General features: G+C 43.2%; 1 protein-coding gene across 1 annotated transcript; it reads right to left on the bottom strand.

The window, feature by feature from the left end:
* Nucleotides 1-8,887: 8,887 nt before the first annotated feature.
* RCAN2 (regulator of calcineurin 2) lies at nucleotides 8,888-19,483 on the bottom strand (the record flags this gene model as incomplete). The annotated part of the gene is made up of 3 exons (XM_009873078.1): nucleotides 8,888-9,048; nucleotides 17,100-17,271; nucleotides 19,310-19,483. Coding segments are annotated over 3 exons (507 nt in total), but the record flags the coding sequence as incomplete, so codon positions are not given.
* Between the last annotated feature and the right edge of the window lie 3,531 nt (nucleotides 19,484-23,014).

Genomic DNA, 23,014 nt, shown 5'->3' with positions numbered 1-23,014 from the left:
GCTGAAGTGCACTTCAGAGCCCCCTGCCAGTACCTGAAGGGGCTACAGGACACCTGGGGAGGGGCTGTTCACAAGGGTGTGTAGTGACAGGACCAGGGACAATGGTTTTAAACTAGCGCAGCATGGATTTAGATTAGATGTTAGGAAGAAGTTCTCTACAATGACAGTGGTGAAACACTGGCACAGTTTGCCCAGAGAAGTTGTGGACGTCCCCGGCCTGGAAGTGTTCAAGGCCTGGTTGGATGGGGTTTTGAGCAACGTGGCCTAGTGGGAGGTGTCCCTGCCCAAGACAGGGGCTTGGAACTAGATGATCTTTAAGGTCCCTTCCAACTCAAGCCATTCTATGACTCTGTGATACTTCCTGTAGCCCCTTCAGGTACTGGAAGGTTGTTATAAGGTCTCCCTGGAGCCTTCTCCAGGCTGAACAACCCCAACTCTCTCAGCCTGTCCTCACAGCAGAGCTGCTCCAGCCCTCTGATCGTCTTTGTGGCCTCCTCTGGACTCGCTGACCTCCCGCTTCGAGGAGCAGAGCGGTTTGGTGAGAGCAGGAGGTTGCTGCTGCTGTTCTAGAGACAGGAGTGTTGTCAGGGCTTCGCTGTGCTGTGGTGTTGGAAGAGCTATAGTTGTGCCCTGGCATGAAGAGGAAATCAGTTTGTCCCTCCTCACCTCACTAGAAACTGAAGGAGACAAACTCCAAGCCGAGTTCCCACCTTTACTGGGCAAGGATCTGTGCTATGCAGAGATCCAAAGCCCGTGCCTTGTGGGTACGTACACAAACCTTATCCTGCTTTGTGACAGCGTGGAAAACCATTATACTGTTACTGGTGCTTAGGAACATTCTACTTAATCACTTTATAGCTGGCACTGCCTACTTTACGTGTTCTTCTGGCACGAACAAGCATTACAATGCAAAGAAAAGAAAACTTGTGAATTTTGGGATTGTGTTTTGTTTTGGTGTTTTTTCCCCTAATCCATACAGCTGAATGCACTTTCTTGCTGATGGCAACCGACTGGAGGCTTCATGTCTCCGATATGAAACATGATTAGTAAGTAGGTAGAAAAGGGTTACATGTAACCCATGCACATGCTGTAACCCAGGTAAGATTCTGACTCCTTCCTCTCCTTTTTGTGTAAAATTACAGCTTGGCTTCATGAGTTTTACATCACTGAGCTGGCCAGGCTTGTGCAGGAAAGGATTCACTCGAGCCTGGGGCAGTGACAAAGTCATCATGTCTACATTTTTCAAGCAAAGGTGATATCTTCCTCCCCTGCATCTGAGCTCTAAGAACTGTAGTAGTGAACAAAGCTCATTTAATTGTTTTCTTAATATCTCCCCCCCATTACTGTTGTTCTGTTAGAGATATGAGACAGCCTAGTACAAAACTGGAAGTATCTGTTGCTGTGTGACTGACAGGAGCTCTGTGGCTTTTGTACTCAGGAAACTGAACTAGACCACACCTTGAGCACAAAGTTCATCATCTGACCCTTGACATTGACTCACACCAGAAGCCTTGGAGAAAGCAGTAAAAAGGAAAACAAAAGTTATAAAAATTGCACCTGTGTGTATTGAAATCTCTAGCTGAGTGCCCTTCAACAGCAGTGTGCTGTCTCATGAGCTAGGAAAATTAATACTCAGGTTTTCTTTTGGTTCAGCTTGAATTTTGGCCCCTCATCACTCAGGTCTGGTCAACTACAGCAGCGACCGGCACGCTCCTGCAGTGGCTGGAATTAGTCACTAGAGGGTAGAGGTGTATCTGGATTTAAGGCACTGTTCTAAATGGCTGGAAATGATAATATTTGTCTTGGACGTCAGACACCGGCTCCGCTGCTTAAAACTGTTACAAAACAAAACCAAAGCATGGACAAGGAGTTTGCTAATTCCACCAAAATGTTTAATACCATAATAGATTTTTCACTGAAGTACAGAGCTAATGTGAATATTTGTACAAAATATGTGGTTAAAAATAGTATTGATTTATAATATATACAGATATGTCACATCTGTGTCAGAAATGCAGACACTCGAATGAAAGCATGGGTAATGTTTTTAAGTCTACAACAACATACATGAAATATTTCTGCAGCTACCCACAGTAGGACAACTCGCCAAACTGACACTTAAGGATCTGTCGGTCATTACAGATGGCATTTCTTTCAGAAGTTTCTGAACAACAACTCTGCTCTAAAGTGGATTCAAAACATTTACCTTCATTAATCCATAGTGAAGAGAACACATCTGCATGACACTAATGTAGACACAACTTTCTCATACTAGATAAATGGTCAGTCACAATAATTTGTTAAAACAAGGCTGATTTTTCTGGTGTATAATAATAAAGAAGTTTAATGATTCTTGCTGGAGACTCTTACTCAGGTGAATGAGGAAGCCCCTGACTCCAGGACAGCAAACAAAGTCCTTCTTAATACGGCTTCCAATTTCACGGATTCAAATCCTGAAGTCTATCTTACGGTTCGGAATATCTTAATTTCTCATTAACTTTGAGGCTGCTCACGCTTCACAGCTTTCCCAGCCTTACTCCAGCAAGAATCTCACTAACAAACGTCCCCGATTCTACATCGGCACACAATCCTATATTCAAAGGATCTACAGATGACTTACTGTAGCTCCAGAATCTCGGTGTGGTGACTGCGCAAATGGAAAAAAGGGGAGAGACGAATTAAGGCCATTTTTTAATGCTTTCTGAGCATCTCTGCAGCGGAGGCATTTGGGGTTGTCACCCTTCCCTTGGGAGTGCTGCCGCTGCTCTGCCACTAACGGCGCAAGCTTCCCCTCCCAGCCAAAGCAAATACACTCGACACTTCAAATAGACATGTGGGAAAGAGCTTTTACAACACTTCCTTCCTGGTAATTTTACCCCTGAATTCCGTGGTCTAAAAAAAGAGCACAGCTCACACCAGAAAAAACATCTTTTAAGAGCCTGGAGTATTTGAAAGCTGCTGTACTCCCCCCGGGAGATGTGTTAAAATGGGAAAAGCAGTGTTTGGTTTTTAGGCTGTTTGGTTTTTTTTGCTAGCATAACTAGTTATTCAGTGAGGATGAGGATCTGCCTGGGAGTTTAATCCAAACCTGTTTTTGCTTTTTTCGTAAAATAGAACTATACAAAAGATTTCTTGGGCAGAGGGGAATCGAAGAAATGCAAAGGTCTTAAATTCATACTAGTATGTGAGGACAAAGTCTTCAGTGGCTAAATGTTTTGTGGTAAAATGTCTACCACTAAAGAAGGAATAAAAAGAAATTTTGTGAAAGTTCTTCAGAGGATGCAAACTGAAAGCACTGTAACTTTAATTAACATATCCACAATAATCTACTTAAATCCCCTCTTCTCTACAAAGCTTGTTCCAGATCTGTGACTGCCTTCACTTCGGACAAGCTGTTCCAATAAGGCTGTCTGCAACACAACCAAACTGCCCACAGGTTCCATCACCGGGCTGGAACCTCCACAAGGCTCCAGCTCCTGTGGGTGGCTGAATCCGTGTGGAGAAGTCGGGCCGATCACCAGGGAGTGGGCTGGTCGCTACAGACCCGACTGCAGAGCTGGAGGCAGCTCCGCACTTCCCAACACATCCTTCTTGAACCACCATTTCTCTTGCTTTGAGTGAAACTCTCTTAGATATAAAAAAAAACTAAAAAAACTCCGGCAACAGCCAGACGACGGGTAATGGAGTACTGAGAGCTTCAGCTGTGAGTTACCAAGGCGTGAGCCGTGGGAGCCTCAGGCCCTGCAGCAGCTGGAGAAAATACTCTGAACTCCTGTTATTTGGCATCAGGCAGGGTTAGGTCACACGATACTGCTTGCTTGTGGAAATGCCCAGTGTAAAAAAACACTGCCCGTTTGTGTGTACAAATTTAAGCGTGTGCTGGACTTACACGCATAAGGACAGTCACATCCTCCACCAAAGGGCAGTTTGAGACCTGCTGGGACGTGCAGCTCTCGACCACCCGCAGCTGAAGCCTTGAAGCTGATTTCCAGGTGCCAAGCGAGGCGGAAAAGCTACAACGGGCAGGAGGGCAATGAAACATTTTGGCCAGATCAGAGGAAGAACCTGACTGAAGCTGGGGAAAACTCACTTCTTGCTCAACAGTGAAGAATAAATCAGGCCTCCTATAGTGCATTTTACCTCTAAAGTATTCTGTAAGAAGAGGACTATTACTACTCTTTCTAATGAAAACACAGAGGCTAAAACCTGTCTTTTCAAAATGAATCGGTGACCTCAAAGCTTACATTTCCCATTGAGACTTCCTAAGCAGATCTCCTTTTCACAATCATGATTGCTCATCCTTTGAGAAACAAAGTCTTTTATGTCAAGGGCCTAGAAAAAAAAATATATAATTTTTCCAAATGCAGATCCGAGTGAGCAAATATAAGAATTTCACACAACAGTTAATCAGCAAACTCCTCCTGGTTTCCAGTCCTTTGCAAAACCCACTACAAGCTGACATGGGAGATGACAAAAAATTCCTTTCAATTTTTGTAGTAATTAATGTTAATAGAATGTTTTTTCGCCAGCCTGGATGGTAGCTGGATGCCTGGTTCTAGCAATCACGCCCACTGTTATGACCCATTGTTATAAAAGCACAGGAAGAACTGCATCAGCTGTCAGGGATGTGCTTTTGCTGACCAGGGCTGTGCTGTATTGTGGGTTTTTGTGCATACACCGAGCCAGGTCCACAGCAAACCAGTGCAGGTTCACAGGGCTCTGGAAACTGCAGCGGTTCAAAATGGAACATGGCTTATCCTGCCAATAAGAGGGCTATTTCCCCTCCTCCCTGATTTCTCCTGAAACAGAGTTTGGCCTTTGATCAGTCGCTCACTTTGATAAATCTCCCACATTTAAGCAGCTTCAGTTCTGTCAGTTAAGAGAGCAGTGGCATATATCACACTAGGCAGTTTATTAATAGTTTGACTCTTCAAATGTTGCTTTTTGAAATGCCAACGCAAGCAGAACACAAAAATACCGTTTGCCGTATTTATTTTTTTAACTAAGCTCTGAATTATACAAGTGTAAAAGTGATTAATTAGCCAATAGCTTTTTAATACTCCTATAAAATATGACTAAATAGAGTATCTCAAAAGTATGTACAATAGAATGGAAATGCTAACATAATCTGTCACAGTGCTCGGACATACCGCTGTAATCAGGTCTGGCATGACGGTTCAGCCCGTCGCTCAGTACAAAGAACAGTCTTTCTTTTTGCAAAAAGCTTTTCCACTGTTGCTGAAAGGGAAGGAGTAGGGGAAAAAGACCAAAATAAAACCAACCCACTCCTCTCACCCAGTTTAGGCCCAAATAAATCTTACATAATTTATCCATGGGGCATGTTTTTATAATTTAAAGCCCTTTACAATAACTATATCTGTAGTGTTTTTATGGTTGAGGAAGGGATGCTCCTGTCGTGTTTTCTTGCTGAAAACAAAGCAGACTTGAGTGTGTGTGTATGTGTTAGGAAGGGGGGAGGTTTGTACTACCTTGTCTTAATTACAAAAATCAAGGCAACAGAGTTTCTTTGTTCTTTTGTTCCAAAACAAAGCAGATTTCAAAATACCCTTCCTCCAAGCGCTGTAACTGTACTTAGGAAGTCGTTAAAATTTCAGTTTCATATCTGAAGAGGTCAGAAAGGACAAGCAGGCAGCGAGAAACAGAATCAGCAGTTGTACTCCCCTGATTTCCTCTTTTAATTTCCAAGCAGCAGCAGGAGCAAGGTCTACCCAAGAGAGGGCCCCAGGGCATCGCTGCCAGCCGCTCCCACAGGTTCCTGCTCTGGAAAGGAAATAAAAAGGACATTGTCTATGTCACTGTGCATCAGAAGCTGTAATGTAACACAGAGATTTCGTTCTTATTTGGAGTATTGTGACATGAGGGTCTACTTCAGTGCTGTGGACACCCCATGACAAGTGCGAGGCAGAGGGACCGAGCTCACAGAAGCTACGCAAAAGAAAATTCCCACTGAAGTCAGGGTTCTTGCCTGTGAATTCCTGAATTAAACAGGACAGTTACTCTTCCAGATGGTCAGTGTTTTTTGAAAGAAGCCTTTCTTCCATGCCAGGCAAGAACCTGCCTTTAGCAAAATACCAGGTTCTCTTAAGAGTCACAAATGCTGTTTCTTTTATGATAGTGACATTAGTCCGTAATACCTGAAACATTTTTCCATGACTGTTATTTTATCATATAAAGGTGATACATAAGCTTTAACCAGTTACAACAGGCTGGTTTGAGTTTTCAGGTTTGTTGCCGTGTTTCTCTCTCTGTGCTTTAACCAGTGAGCTGCGTTCCAGCCCCTCCTGGGCTGTACTACCTTTAGTCATTGAACGGGGACTGGTTTTAAATCTGTCTGAAAATGCACTTTGAGAAAAGAACAATTAGGACCCAATGCTTTAATGTGCAGAGTAGTTTTATATCATTTGAAGCCAAACTCTGTAGTATAGAACCAAGCCTCTCCAAAGTCTGCGTATGTGGATTCAAGGACTAGATTTGGCCTCCAACACTTTTGCATGTTAAAAAATCCAGAGTATCAACTTTGAGTGGAGATGATCTCCAATCGCTTCCATCAACTGAGGATGTGGCCACTAATCTCTTCCAGACAGCATATATCAACGAAAAAAATCTTACGCGTTTAAATCTTACTCTGCCTGTTTATACTGGTCTAAACCCCATGGACTCAAAAAGGACAGTGGTGTTACTCCTGAAGTCCTGTAGGTGGCCTATGACGGTGTTTTCAACAGGAACATCAGGTCACAGTCCTAGGGTACTGAGTGACTACTCACGTAAATCAATTCTAAACGCGTCACTGATAAAATTAGTGAAGTGAAACCTCTTAAGAAGTTACTTTAAGACAACTTTACACAGACATCACGAGGACACTAAACCCCCATTTTTTGTTCAGTCTCTGCTGTATTTAATGTGCTTCTTCCTATTAGTGTAACATACACACACTGATGTCCATAATGCAGTAACAAGTGTCACATTATAGAGAGATACTAAGTAAAGCACTAGAGCCCGACAGGAATATTTAGGGGGCTGTGGTGGTCAGAGAATGAACTATAGGAGAACGCTAAGTCCCCATTCTCAGAACGTCCTCCTGTCTTCGCCAACAAATCAATGTGTTTTTCTTCCTGGAAGTACTGCGGAGGCAGCGCCCCAGCGAGGGGGACTCGACTCCGCTGAAGCTTTACGCGTGCTAATTAGGGGTGGAATGGAACCCTCCCTCAGAAACCAGATCATTCGGTTTTATGACAAGAATCTTGATTACAGAACCTAAGCTGATGTCTCAGACCTAGAATGAGTTTCCAAGATGTATTTACTTATTTCAGCTTGCAAAGGATTTTAAACAGTGGAAACTCACTGTGCCATTTTATAGTCACTTTGGGGAGTACAGCTGCAGCTAATTAGCTTAAAAATCCCACTGTATCTTACACATATGCTCAGTTTTCTGCAGTATTAATTTCAGTGGAACTACTCCTGTGCATAAATTAAGCGCATGCTTAAATATATGCAAAATCTGAGCTCAAATGTCTAGAAAACATGTACTCAAAATGACAGGTATGCATTTAAAAAAACCAAATAAAATCATCACAGAAGGGCTGCCAGACAGGGAATCCGGTATCTGTCTGCTGTCAGCCATGATGAAAACACAGACCAATTTTTGTAACCCAACATACATTGCAAGTGAAAGTAACATGCAGGACAGAGTGAAAAAAGGGGATTCGATTGCATGCAGTCTAATTTCAAGTGTGTAGTCATGGTCCTGTTTTCTTTGGCCTAAAAAAAAAGAAAAAAAAGGAGAGAGAAAAAAACCCCCTCAACAAAAGAACACCAACTAACCTCTCCTCACCTCCACAAACCCAAACTGCATACAGCTCCAACACGGAATTTAAAGCACAGGAAGTGGGGAGGGGAAAGGTCTGACTATTAAAGAGGGATGAGCAATTAATTACTAACAGTTTCAGGGCTATTCCACACACCACTAGGAAAGCATTCAGCCTGACCCGCTACGAGAACTTACAGCTATGACAGAGAGCAACCAATCCCATCTTAAATGAGCAGCAGTTAGCTTCTTTTTTTTTTCCTCAAACTCAGAGAGAAGTATCACTTGTAGCTTTATAGAAGATAAAATGACAATCCCTGTTGATGTTCTGGCTCCCTCCTCCTTAGAGAGGACTGCAAGACACTGGACTCTCCAGCAAGCTGCTGCCTCTGCCCTCAGCCCAGAGAGCTCTGTCTCACATCTCTGCCACCACTGAGGACCAGGGCACGCCACAGCTCGTGGTGGAAGAGGGTGTTTTTCAGCCATTTCTAAAAGCTTTGCAATGATAGTGTTTCTTACAGAAAATTCCAAGGGGATGAAAAGGCCACCAAGCCGCTAGCAGATTAAAACCAACACACATAACCCCTTTAGGAAAAAACTAAACCAAACAGTAAAAAGGGAAAAGACTGAGGCCTGCAGGGAAACTGAGGAGGTCAGAGGAGCAGGCTGCTTGGTGAAGGGCAGTAGCAAGTATTCTGGGAGTCTGAGTACCAAGCCTGATATCGGCCTAATTCTCCACCCTGAATGATCTCTCTGGTAGCGGTGTTTCAGCATGAGAATTATAGCTGTGAAAAAATCCTCAGACTGAAATCCTCCCCTTTTTTCTTCAGCCTTGATTTGTCCTCTCCAGAAAAAATCTATCAGTTGGTGTGTGATATGGTTACACATACAAAGATCTTTTTCCTAGCCCTTTTATTACATAGCCTTGATTGCTGTGAAGGGATTTCAATGAGTTTAATGTCCTGGTACTTGAAAGGCAAGGGTTGCCTTTCAACAAAACAAAGCAAACAAAAAACCAAGAGCTGTGCTGGAGGAGAGAAGTGCTGCTTCTGCCGGAGAAGCTCAGTTAGATACAGGAGGTGGCAGACCAGGGCGTCGAGTTTGAATGATTTTTGGCTTTGGAGAATTCTTTGGGTCCTCATCTTCTTCCATGTCGCTGTCACAGACGTGCACTACCACACTGGGGGTGGACTCTGTCCCTGCGTGCAGCTCATATTTCTCTCCTGGAAGCAGAACAAAATAGTTAGATCTAAAGACAGTCTGAGTAGCAACACAGATTAAGGAGCTCTTGGGCTGCAGAATACTCCTGCACCTGGGCAGAGGAGGGTGTCCTGCTCCTAAATGTAGATGAGGGTGAGCGTGTCTCAACTATATCAGCTGTCACAACAGGTTCTGGGGACCCTGCCCCTGGGGGGCAGTGATCATTAGTCTCTAAGGCTTAATAAAATACCCTGGTGTCATTAATGGGGTTTTACACCAGTATTAGTGGCCAACAGCGCTGAAAGAAAAAAAAAAAGAGAGGACGCAGAAGTTCATGGTTAAGTAGAAGGAGTAGAATCCAACTTATCGAATGTTTGGACTGAAGTCATGCCACACCTGTTGGGTTGGGGCTATTCTTTTTTGTTGTTTTCTTTCAGTGTTGCATAGCTCCAGTCTCATTTAAAGTCACTAACTTGTTGCCCCCAGACAGACATCAACACTCGCTCCAGAAAAAAAAAACAACATATATCTGCTCCTGACAGATTTTAAGATTCAAAGCTCTTTAGCTGGGGCTGTAATGAATGTTGTTTCTACAGATGAGATTAGAGAGTACTGTAAATGCTCACTAGTAGGCTGAACACTTGAACAGCACATTAAATTTTCTAACTATGTACATTCCTTACTTAAGTCTCCACCCAGCACTCCTGTGAGGAAGATGAACATGGCTTAGGTGGTTACCACAATTAAACAAAGGAAAAGCATGATCAGACATCGGACTTGAAGTCCTGCGTCCAGTCTGTTGGCACGACCTGTGTTTCGGGTTGTGCACAGGATGTCAGCAGGTATTGGTTATTAAATTGCAAGGAATTAATTTAAGACTGTAAAGGAAAAAAGGTCCTATCAGTGACATTTCTGACAGGATGGCTTGGTTTTTCTGAAGTGACAATCACAGCAATAAAAACTAGAATCCATTCCAGATAATGTGCTTCTTCCCTTTGGACTATTTGCCATCACTCATATCCAAGACCCACAAGTTGCAGTTAAAGGAAAATAGGCTTGCAGTCATCACACGCACACCTGATAGCTCGGATTTTTTTTTGTAAGACTGCTGCAGAAGCCCTGCATATTGCCTGCAAAATATTTGCGATGAGGATGATGTGGTCCCAATGTACTTAGGTGACCTGTAGTTCATAGAATCATAGAATCATAGAACAGTTTTGGTTGGAAGAGACCTTCAAGGTCATCGAGTCCAACCTTTAAAAAACCTTATTTGTGGTGCAACAGCTCCTATAGGCCTGTACCACGGGCAGAACCCAGCAGTGCTAGGTGTTGTGCATGAAAGGGATATGGCAGCCCCTACTTCAAAGCAGTTTGATTGTGTTACTAATTCACATTTTTATTTATTAACAACTTCGTGGCAGGGTAATTCATGTGAGGAAGGGCTTTCAGGTATGACTCTGCATTAGCACACTTCTGGGACTGTGCTCACACGACATTTGTGCTGACAAATTCTTGGTTCCAGATAAGACCAGGTGGCTTTGCGGCTAGAGGACACACTGCATTTTTGCCTAAAAATTACGAGGCAACTAGTGAATAATAGCTATAAGCCAGGCATCTTGCTGTGAGAACTATTTTACGGCTGTGATACTATTAATGTTGACATTTAACTGCTCTATTTTTGGCAGCCTTTCCTCAGAATCCAAATTGAGCAAAGCATCGCAGGTCTAAAATATATTTAAAAAAAAAAAAAAAAAAAGAGGAATAGCTTGGTTTTGTGCTGCACTGAGGAATTATTTGGCTTTTCTTTGCCTGTTTCCCCTGCGGGCTTCAGCTAATTTCTCAGCTACGAGCTGACGTCAATGCTGCCAACCGGCACCAAAGGCGACATCGGTCACTGTCAGCTACGAGCACATCCGGCATCGGGTCCTCTCCTCCTACACCAGCACCACCAAGTAAATCAGATGCACTGCCCTCTTCAAAGGTAATAATCCCAGTTCAAATGCCACATGCTTTTACTGTTCAACTCCTCCCCGGAAGGACTGTTTTCTGCTGAGAAAGAGCAGTGGAAATAAGTGCAGGCATGAGGGAAAATATTCAGATGCCTCTGGCACAAGGAACAGCAACAGCAATTAATGTCGCTTTGCAGATCAAAACGCCATGCGCTCATAAATAAGGTTTTTAAGGCACGCAGTTATTTCTGAGCATAGATGAGCTGCAGACTCAGTTCTGCGCTCATGATTATTCATACCTGAAGAACTGTGCCTCAAACTGCAGAAAACCTTTTTAGGCACAGGACAACAGGAACCATGGGACTTCTGTGCAGCTGCATCGTTTCTAAACATAACCGCTGTTTGCGGAAAAATACGCAGGTAATGAGTACAAAATAAAAACCCAGTAGATAGAGCCAGATTACCCCTTCTCTTTTGCTTTATTCTGTTGGGTTTTATTTTCCTCTTAAGCAACATAAAAAAATTAAAATAATAAAAATTGAGCTAAATCTGCAGCAGTTAAGGTAGTGAAGTAATGGGTGAATCACTGCAATCGAGTTACATTTACAAGACGTAGGTTGTCCCAAGCTAAGCTGAGTCAGTGTAGTTAAGACTCACCAGCTTCTGTAGTTAATATCACTCAAGCATTTTTTCAGTTTTCTCGTTCAGTCGTCTCTGATGCTGCCTCCTTTGCATTCTCAGGCCCTTCCCTGCCCCATCGCTCCTGCTTCTCCCACTTGCCTGGAGAACTCTTACAGGCTAAGCCAAAGGATTCTTAAGGAGAAGTTTCTTCCTCCTCCAGCAGCCTTTGGGCTACTTTTATTGCTTATTCTTAAGTTCTTCATGTTGGCTGAGATAACCATGAAAACTCACAGAAATTTACTCAGGAAAAGGTTACAAAATTTATCAAACATGCTCAAACATCTAAAGTGTTCCTTTGGGATACAATACAGGGAAGAATTAAACCTGCAAGACCCTCACAGTATGTATTTGCCAGAAAATCTTCTAACAAACCTCTGAGAATAGCAGCAATGTTCCTATTATTCATTTGCTTTGCGTAACAAAAAAATAGGAACGTGCAGTTTCACCATTCAACAATGGGCCCAGCTGCTTTTATGTCCCTTGGCACTACCTTTTGTGGCCGAATTAACCACACGCAAACCCACAGCCTCAGGTGACGCGAGGAAGACGACAAGAACAGCATAAAAGCAATTTAGGGTATTTCAGAATTCAAAATAACGGCGTGTGATTTTCTATCCCTCTGAATCAGCATTATGACCTTTCATTGATGGTGTGTCTCTGGCCTAATGAGGCACTTCTGCCCAGCAAAGGGTATGTTCATACACTTAATTAATAATGAAGAAACAGTAATGATACTGTGCAGCTACCTCATCCCTGACTTTGACTTGCGATCAAAGGTTAATGGGTTCAGAGCTGTCCATTCCATGTTAAACACGCCATTAGCATCACAAAAATACCTTCCACTTAGTCCCTCCATCCAAGAGCTTTACAAATACTGGGTGGTGCTTTGTACAAGTCTGTGTTGATGCTGGAAGAGGTACAATCCATCCCACATAATACCTCTGCTGCACGGATCTAACATAGGCAAAAAGGAGTTCTCTGGAAGACCTCTGATGCTGCAGAGGAAGGGAGAAATTTCTTTACTGAAAGAGAGGTGAAGCACTGGAACAGGCTGCCCAGAGAAGTGGTAGAGTCACCATCCCTGGAAGTGTTCAAAAAATGTGCAGATGTGGCACTTCGCAACATGGTTTCGTGGTCGTAGTAGTGTTGGGTTCATGGTTGGACTAGATGATATTAGAGGTCTTTTCCAACCTTAATGATCCTATCCTATCCTGTCCTGTCCTATCCTATCCTATCCTACCCTATCGTAACCCTGGCCAGAAGAACAAGGCAGAGGCAAAGCTTTCTGCACCCAGCAGCTCTCCTGTACCCTGCTCCTGGTAAAGGGAGGGAAGGGCAGAAGCAGCCCCAGAAGAGAGGGGAGAGGAAGGACAGAGATGGGAGCTTTTATCTATGACCTGTATGCCTGCCCCTCTGCCTCCTTTTAATCCTCTCTGGAAGTCATATGAAGCATTTAGTCCTTTCTTTGAATCAGCAGAACAAACACAAGAGTCGGAAGACACCTGCGCACAGACAACTTGCCACGTGAGACCTGGTTTGAAATCCCTGCCTGAGGGATTTACTGGGCAGGGTCCTGCTCTTCTGGAGTCACCTTCCCTGGAGGTGTTCAAAAAACGTATAGGTGTGGCACTTCAGGATATAGTTTAGTGGTCATGGTAGTGTTGGGTTGATGGTTGGACTAGATGATCTTTGAGGTCTTTTCCAACCTTAATGACTCTATGATTCTGTGATTCCTTGTCTTCCGTTTCCCCGTGCAAGGGCAAGCCAAACTCAGGGGCAAGAGCTACACATCCTTCTCATGAAGTCCAGCAAGACCCAAGCCCTCCTCTACCCACTAATCATTCCCAGACCCAGCAGCCAAGTGGCACAGACTGCTGCAGCGTCCCCTTTGTTTCCTACAAGGTACCTCTGTGGACCTAAGAGCCATCACACGCTTCAGTATGGGGCTTTCATAATGTGAAAAAATGTATTTTACATGACCTGGATTGTAGCCTGAGGGTACGTAGGAGGTGCAAAGGCTGCTGGAATGCTGGTGAAGGACTGGGAAACATGGAGAGAACTGAAACTGGTATAAATTGGTCGATATGGGCTACTGGAGATGGTGCCCAGCCTGTGTTAGTTTTCAAATAGTGCCTATATTTGGGGAGGTGAGTGAGTGCTAAGTGACAAGAGGGCAACATCGCACCGGGGAGCACACGGAGCTGCGAAGCGCTCGGGAGCCTGACCTCCCCTGTGTGTCATTTTCCAGTGCAGAGCTCATCAGTGGAGATGTGATCCATAAATCAAAGGCTTGGGAGAAAGGCAATTTGGGTGGGCAGCAGGCAGGGCTTGAGATGGGCAAGGGGAGGCCGGGGCGGCCCCTGGGATCCTGGGGGACGATGCCCTGAGAGGTGCACTTAGCAAGCGAGGGAGTACGGAGCAGTCTGTTGAGAAGGAATTGGGGTAATGGGTTTGAGAGAAGCAAGGGGGGAAGAAGGGAAGAAGTATGTGATTTGGGCGGTAGGTAGGGAGGGGGTAGGACTGTTTTCCAGAAAATAAGGACTCATTGTAGCACCGGGAAGATGGTGATAGTTTGTAAACTGCTGCTTTTTCTTTGAGTCGAGCAGCTCTGCTGTACGTACATAGCCTAGACCTGAGGATTCCTCCTCTCCCTTACAAACATTTCTCATATAAAATTGTTTCCTGTGTCCCTCAGCGGGGTGAAACTCAGACCTTATAAAATGTTATGGAAAAGACATGGCTGAATTAGACGATGGCTTAATGCATTGCAAGCATTCCTGTAGGAGAGAGCTCAGGTGGAGACACAACCCGGACCTGACAGGCGAACGCCAGCCCAGCACGATGCCTTTGTATCTTCATCAGTATTTTAAACTACTGGAAGTTCTCTTCACAGCAGAAGTGGTTTTCATTAAAGAAATTAATGATCACAGTTCTTTATTTGCAACAGATTAAAAAAAAAAAGTATGCTGGTGGTCAGAGCCAGGCACAGCCGCAGCTGCTGGCTCTGACTGCTCTACGGCATTCTGTTCCTGCCTCATTTAAATCTCAATCTCTGCATCTGCAGAAAGTGAGAATATGCATCAATCGACCAGAAACAATTAAACATGCCATGGGCTTCCCTAAGAGGTAAATGCACCTTATCTCACTTTAATGTCGAAGGACCAAAAGCCACCTTCCTTTTGTGCAGAGCAAAGCAAAATGCTTTCTGTACAACCTCTGCGATGCCAGGCAGTCACTGCTGCAGCCACAAGGCTGAGAAAGAAAAAATAAAACCCATCCTGAAACTGAGCTTGGAGAAAGACAGCACAAAGCAAATCTGTTAACTAGCTGCCGGCCTGTTCTTTTTACTCCAAAGAAAATCTCCCAGCCTTTGCACCCAGGGGCAGTTCAGTCTCTAATTTTGTGCCCGTTATGATGATGGGGGCGGACTGTGGAAGGAAATGACCTGTATTCGTGGAACGGGAAAGTGGCACGGATCTGTGTCCGAGTGGTGGGTCTTACACTCCCAGCAAAGCAGGTCAGTAAAATTCCCCTTGTACTGAGGATGTACAAAGAAACTGTTTGCTATTTACACGCTCAAATGAGTTTTCCCGGTCCTCAGATATTGATCTTACTAAATGGGTGTGTTTAATATAGCAAAGATTCCTCACAAATTAAAAAACATAGAAGTCAGGCTCTAGCATTCAGAGTTCTGTAAACAACTGTGCCAGCTAGCATCTGATAGCTCCTAAGCCATAGTTACATTTTTAATTGCGTTTTTTGAATGAAAAAAATCTTAGCTGAGGCTGACTGTTATCTGATATGCAGCCCTTGACGTGATACTAAGAAATGCATTTTTCAGTCAAATTCTAAACATAGTAAATGCACAACGGAGAACCGCGACGCTATTTTAGAACCGCCACTGCAGTTAACTAAAATTGATCTCTCTAACGAGTGCTAAAAATAGAAAGAAGAGAGCACACAATGACTTTTCATATCGCTCCCTGCAGGCTCCTTAAATACGGGTGAATATGACCTTCACGCAAAGCTGTCCTGAAGCGTGGGACAATGAGTGATATTTCACATTCCGCTGCTCTAGAACAGGAATTGATTTATTACCCAGCTAGCTGGGGAATTCGTTTACATGTTTCCATTTATAACACTGCTGCATCAAAGGAAAATAAAAAGGAGGTTTTTTGTTTTCTTTTATTCAGCAGTTTAGAAGCAAAGCATCAATTTTGGAAATAATAATATGCAATATAGTACAAAGTGTTATACTTGACAGCCCTTTTCCCTGGGCTTTCCTGCTAAAGGAGAATAAAACATAGGAATCTCTGATGTTCTCCCGACAGAAATTTTCCCCCTGTGAGAGATCCCACGTGAAAAAGGCACGAGATGATCCTGCAAACCTCGTGAATCGCGGAACAACCCTTCCTGCACCCCACGCACCAGCTCTGGGTTACTCTGGTGCAGCTGCACAAAAGCCCCAGCGATGAGATGTCTGCAGTTGGAAGCTGGTCTCAGAAGGAGAAAGCAGCATCCTCAGAAAAGCTGGGAAGAAAAGAACTTCTCTCATCCCACAAGAATTTCAGAAATAAAACTCTCATAAATTTTCATGAGCTCACCCCCACAATTTGTCATTGGATTAGATCCGAAGTGTTTTATTTCGATGTGGAAATAATGTAACAAGCTATTTTTTCTTACAGTTTACAAATGTAAATTGGACTTAATTTCTAAATGAAACTCCCTACACCTGAAACTGGAACATTTTCCATTTTGAAAGTTTCAAAAGAAGATGCTTGAACAACTTTGAAAGAAAACTATTTGTAAAGATGACCGAAATCAAAAGTAATTCTCTCATATGAAAAGGACTTTTTTCATTAGATGAGCATTGTTTTAAAAATCCCAGATAACTTCAGTTCCTGGCATTGCTGAAGATGGGAAGACAGAAGAAAGTCTATCTGCATTATCCATTGACATCTATCCTATTCTGATAGGGGCTACAAGTTTTCCCATTCCTTCTGCATACAGTCTGCAACAGAAAACGGGCAGTCCCAGCCGACTGCCAGGACTGGGGAATGGTCATTTCTCTCTCAACAAACTTCTGAAAGTGAGAGATGGAGATGCAGTGATACCTAACCCTGCAAAGCAGTACTGAGCAGATGTGATTTAAAGCAAAAACTCCTCAAGTTCATGGGCAGACATTTGTCCAGTGCCCACATAAACCATCAGCTGTCTCATCTAAGCACAATAAATTGTGTAAACAAGCTTTGATTTGCTATTCAAACAGCACTCAGAGGCTGCAGACAAGATAAAATTCTTAAACAAAGAATCAGCTGACATGCATCAACTTAAATCCAAAGCTTTAACGCAACATACAGACTTTCCCCTAACTTGCTCTACAGTTATTCTCTACGCTGCTACTTCCCATCGTTCATTAGTTTTTTTCCTGACCACGAGCTTACCTGGTCCTAGCTTGGAAACTGCATAAAGGAGGTCGTAGTTGATGACAGGTGTTGCATCATCTATTGGTTGCCACCCTACAGGTGGGGAGGCTGGAGGTGAGATGAGAAACTGTTTTGCAGGCTGTGGTGGTGCCAAATGAAGCTTGTCCCCATCCGTCTCAGGGGTCTGAATCTTTAAAAGCGTAACAAATACATTGTTTAGTACAGGGTGGGTAAGTGGAATGATTACTCAAATCATACACTTCTAATACCAAAAGCCCCCCCAGGCAGGGTTTCAGCATCAGTCTCAGCAGAGAAGGGCTGGAGATGAATTTCGGCTCAAGCTTACAGATGGCTCCTCTACAGCAAAGACACTGTGGGGAGCTGCTATATGAGCAAAGTGACAATGTTTGTGCCTATTCTATATGTTCTCTGAGGATAAATGCAAAGCTTTGGTATCCACAGCTGCTAATTTGGAGATTTTTGAGGCTGAAAAGATCCTGTTGTGATCTCTTGGCCTAAACTCCTAAATAAGAACGGACATTAGACAAGAAAGCATCAAGTCCTGCACTAAGGCCTTATCAGTAAATTCAGAAACGTTTCTGAAGACTTGATTTCTTTAACCAAAGTGATAAAGGAGTCTGTCGTGCTCCTTAGTCATTTGGAAGTACTTGTTTTCATTTTATCTCCATCTTTAAATGATCTAGTTTAATTCCTGCTTTTTTTCCTGTATACTGAAGAAGTTTCAACATAAATGATTTATACTACAGCCATATCTGAGCAAGTTTACAACCAGCTCGGGCCCAGAAGCAATAAAGTGTATTTGCACAACAGCCAGCCGGGGTCAGCTGCATCCTGCTGTACCACAGGGGGTGTTGCAAAGCGCCAGTTTGGGTCTCTCAGCTCCAGGTTCCCCAGAACTTCTGGTTCTGGAAATGCTTATTCAATGTGGCTTGGGCTGACAGAACCACAGACCACTCCAGACACTGTGCTCCCTTCACAGATTTGTTCTCTGGGCACAAGGAATAAAACTGCATGTGCCAGAGAGAGTAGTGCAGGCACCTAAATGGCTCTGCAGGAAACCAGCTTACATACGGAGACTATCGCTATTATGCACGTTTTTCCTCTTTTTGTGTTCTCCCAAGTTTCCTATTAACTTCATAATTGTTAGAGTTAAACGATCTGCTTAACGGCAGGTTTTGAAACCCTTCAGAAAAAACTCAGAGCCGGATCTAGGAGATTAAGGCATATCAAATAGGATCGAGGTAGACTGCCAACCTACATCCAACTGCAAGATCTTCTGAACTCATCTAACCCAGTAAGCACATTGTTTTTTTCACAACTGTAGTTTTCCATCTTCCTGAGGTTCTGCCTCTGTCTAAGTTCAAAACAGCTCTTATTCTGACCAGGCTACAGAGGCTCAAAGAATAACTGCCTCTGAGGTTGGACTGGTATCTTCACATGAGCCTGCCCTGAACCTAAGACCTCCGAAAAACCAACGTGGCAGCTCAAGGCCAATTTACATCACTTAGAAGCACTAGTGAGTATCCCACAACCCACAGTGGCCACAGCATCTTATTAAAATACATTCAGAAGAGGTGGTGGTCAGGCTCTCAACATCCATCACCTTTCTGTATCCTAGCTGGGGCCTAGTGCTCAGCCAGGCTGTGGCACATCTGGCCAAGAAGAACTAAAACCCCCATCTGACGCTTCCAAAAGATGGATGTAACACCCTGTGCACGCAGGCTGGGGGTATTCTTCTCCCCCTTTCCCCTTTTACTTAAACTTACTGAACTCCTTTTAGAAAATTCACATATGTATTCAGTAAGAGGGGAAAAAAAGTAAAAGAGAGGCAGGAGGAAGCCTGACTGTTGCTCAGGCTTGTGGTCAAGTAAGTAATTCAGCTCTGCTTTTTTTTTATGAACATATGATACTTTACATTACCACATTTTTATGGTTAGTTTGGAGACTTAGCCACAGAAAATACCCAATGTTGTAAATCCCTTCTAAGCTATGTAACTTCCGTGTGTGGAATAAGCAACTTGGGTCCTAACTGGTTCTTTAAATTTACTGCAGCCCCACGGGGCTGGGACAGCTCAGGATATCTGAGTAATCTTTTAGCAGAGAGACTGGGCATGGGGGAAACCCTTATTACTTTTATTCAATGCTACTGGCCAATATTTCTATAAAAGCTTTGCACCAACATAGAAGGAGATACCGAATTTCATTACCTGTGCAAAATACAGCTTTAACTTCTTTCCTCTGAACTGTGTTTCATGCAGCTCTATTCTGGCACGAGCAGCTGATTTGGGACTACTGAAATTTATCCGCACACGCCTGAAGCTTTTGAACAGCTGGAATGTGACGCAGTCGTCATAGGCACGGAACAAGCCTTCAAATTTTTCCTGCAAATGAAAAAGAAATAACACTGAAATGCTCTGTCACATCAGTCTGTGTCAAAGGATAATCTGAAGCTTAACTGCTTCAGATAACTGCTTAACCAGGAGGTTTCAGCTTGTGGCCTGTGAGGGTGGGTGTCCATAGACTAATAAGAGCTCTATGAAAAAAAGCTAAGGAAGGCAAAACATTTGGAGGAAGGAGAGGCAGCTATTGAGCATCTCATAAAAGTTGAGCAAAACTGTGAGCAGTGACTTAGGAAATTCAGCTGAGAGGGGCATAATGACTGAAAATACCAGAGCCGTGGTCTCATCTGTACAAAAGCAAACATTGTGCTCAAATACAGTGGAGTCAGCAGGCAAAGTGAGGCTCCCTGGGACTGAGGGTCACAGTCACATCAGCACTGCAGCGTCATTTTGTATTGTGGGTTGTGCTTTGCTGCATGTTTTGTCATTTAAATACTTAGTGCCAATATACACTTATTCCTTGAGAGTTCCTGTAGCAGCAGGGTTAATATTAGATTACTAAAACCAGTACCACACCTATGGACCTAGAGGTAACAGAAATTCAAGGTATGTTAGCAGCCTCGGAGGATCAGACTCCCTCTGCAATTTCTCTGCAAACTGTGTGCACACAGACTAGTTCCACATCATCAAATAAACCCAAAGTCCTCCAATCAGTTCTGACACACTTGCACAGGCCTTCTCATTCACACGAGCATAAATTCATAAAATATTAAGACTGAGAGGGAGCAGTTATCACTCAGTCTAGCCTTTGTGGTCACTCAGACTTTAGACTGCCTGCCAGTGAGACTCACACAAAGTCCCAGCATTTTGACTGCTGCAACCAAGGGTTTAAGTCTGAGTAGATGGAGATCAGTGAGAGCCAAGCTCCTTCTTTTAGGAGTTCTTTATCCTGAAAAAGCCCCGATTTTTTGAGATTATTTCCCACATCATTTCATACTCTGAGGGCTACTATGCAAGGTGTTTGTATAATTACAATAACGTGATCCTTTTTTATATATATCTGCAAGGAAGCATGTTTTTACATGTTTTAAAAAATAACTTCTCTTCCAGGAAAACAATTTCTTATACATTAAAATGGCCAGCTGGTAAAGGCTTGCAGAGGATGAAGTGGAAAACAAGATTTATGTAATCTCATCAATATTGCGGTTCCCATGTGTTGGTCCTACAAGCAAGACAAAGAATCCAGAACTTGTTAGAAAAATGTATCCTGAGGCACAGCAAAGCTGCCTCAGGGAGCACTAACAGCACTGTGGGAGCGCCTCCGGTCAGCAGGATGCATTTGTTGAAGAGTTAACTAAGAAACCAGACGGGTTTTGTGGCAAGGAGTACGAAACCCGAACGCGCTTGTACCAGATCTCCTTTCATTCACTGCCAGCTCTCTGGTCCTCTTCCCCAGAACTGATATCCCATCTCTGGCACCCTTTCAAAGGAACCTCCCTGCGGTCTATTAAGCTTTCATGAATTTCATTTCATTTCGCCTGACCTCACTCACCTCCTCCTCTCACCACAGGAGATACTTTGGCGGAGGAAAAGAAAAAGAGGAAAGAATCCAGTGGTTTCGCTGAGGGTGAATAAAGACGTATGGTCGTCCCATGAACAGCAAGAAGTTGATAAGCTTGTAAAAGCAGGTCTAGTCATACCATCTAATGTTCAAACAGGCAACATTTCATGCCTGAGTTATGTTTTTTAACTGCTTTGCTTACAGTTTTGCCAAATCCCATTTTCCTGAGCAGAAGCCTACATCCAGTGACAGCTGTATAAAGATCAGCCAGAAGCAGCAGTCATCTCTGTCCTTTCCTGCTTGGGATTTTGATGCTACAACCTTCGTAATCAGCACGGCAAGAGGGTTGAGGAAAGGGGGAGAAAGGGACAGAGGATCACATATGTGTAAAGTAGAACTTACACAGTGTTCAGAAAGATGCAGTACTGTGGATAATCTAAATAACAGATAATAGTGACTACTTCAAGTTTATGTCTTGATGTTACCCGTATTACTTATTTCAGACTTCAATATTTTTTAAGTACCTTAAAGTAAATAAACTTCAATATATGTATAGATAGGAGAGAGATATCAAGGTTTTTATATTTTTATATATTGATACATATATATACATATATATATGAGACAATGAAAGTATTATAAAAGAAGCCACATAAGCTAAAACTAAGCAGCAAGGTGAACATTGCCAAGTCCCTCGTAGTAGCTTTTTTGTCAAAAACGAAATCATTCATCATATATAAAAAAAGATAAATTTCACCAACCGTGGAAGAAACGATGCACGGACTTGTCTGGATACGCGCAAGTAAGTATCTGTCACGGCTGACTATTTGTCAGGAAACAGATTCTCCCTGTATCAATGCAAGAGTATTTTTGTGCATCGGCCAGTCGCTCTTTGTGCACAGCATAAATGACAGCCCAGAACCAAGATCGTGGGGAGGGACATAAAGCAAAAGAGGGGAGGACAAGACTTCAAATGTGGGTGCAAGAACACTGAGAGCAAAGAATGTTCTGGGCATATTTCTGGCCAATACCGAGACGCATTGTCCCTTGGCACCGACTGGGACAGATGTGAGTATCTCTAAATAAAGCTGATTAAGTACTGGACACCAAATGTAACGCTGGGAGAACATTAAAGCGCTACAGACTTTATTCTGCTTACTTTCCAGTTTGGTACTGGCACAGCTTGAGAGATCCTGCTTTGATTAACCCTCCTAAAAATGCCGCAGGGAGGAGGGAAACAAGCCCTCTGTTTGAGGGCTCTGTTAACACAGGGCAGTGGATCCACAGCGGGGACGCATCTCCTCCATGGGCTGGAACGGCATTTCTCATTAAAAAAAAAGGTTCGTACCTCCGAATTTTTCTACATTTTCAGCGGATAATAATAATGAGCTCAGCAGAGGTCATTAATCATCAACTGCACTTATCAGCCCTCAGCTGCATCTTGAGCCATCCCAACTCCTCCCAGCTTGATATTAATTCCCAGAAAATGTCTTATGACTTAATTGCTATTGCCTGTGACTTCTAATTTCTGCTGAATGTACTTATCTGGATACAAATCCTTCAGAGTCATTCCAGTCTATAAGAAAATGTATCATATACATTTTAAAGAACTAAGCAAATTCTCTCCCTTTCAAGTTTTGTGGATAAATTATGCAAGACGCATAATCCTCTCAATTCAGACCGTTTAAAGCACTTTTAGGGTTCAGTATTTTTAAAATTTATTTTTTTTTTTTAAAAAGACTTTAAACTTTCAGAATACTTTGAAAACTCCTGAAAAAAATAATTGAGGAATGTCCAAAGTTAAGCAGCAGTGTTGCTACCCTTAAAAATTTGAAATGCAGGAAGTAATGAGTTACACAATTATTTCTGGGATTTTGACATGTCTTTGTCCATCCCAGGTACGTACTAGACTTGATGGTACTGGTGGATGAAAAGCTGGACGAGAGCCAACAATGCGAGCTTGCAGCCCAGGTGGCCACTCGCATCCACAGCAGCGTGGCCAGCAGGGCGAG

The sequence above is a fragment of the Apaloderma vittatum genome, unplaced genomic scaffold (genome assembly GCF_000703405.1).
Source record: "Apaloderma vittatum isolate BGI_N311 unplaced genomic scaffold, ASM70340v1 scaffold18267, whole genome shotgun sequence".
Taxonomy (NCBI): domain Eukaryota; kingdom Metazoa; phylum Chordata; class Aves; order Trogoniformes; family Trogonidae; genus Apaloderma; species Apaloderma vittatum.
Note: the sequence above shows the minus strand (reverse complement) of the source record. Positions and strands in the feature narration are given on the sequence as shown.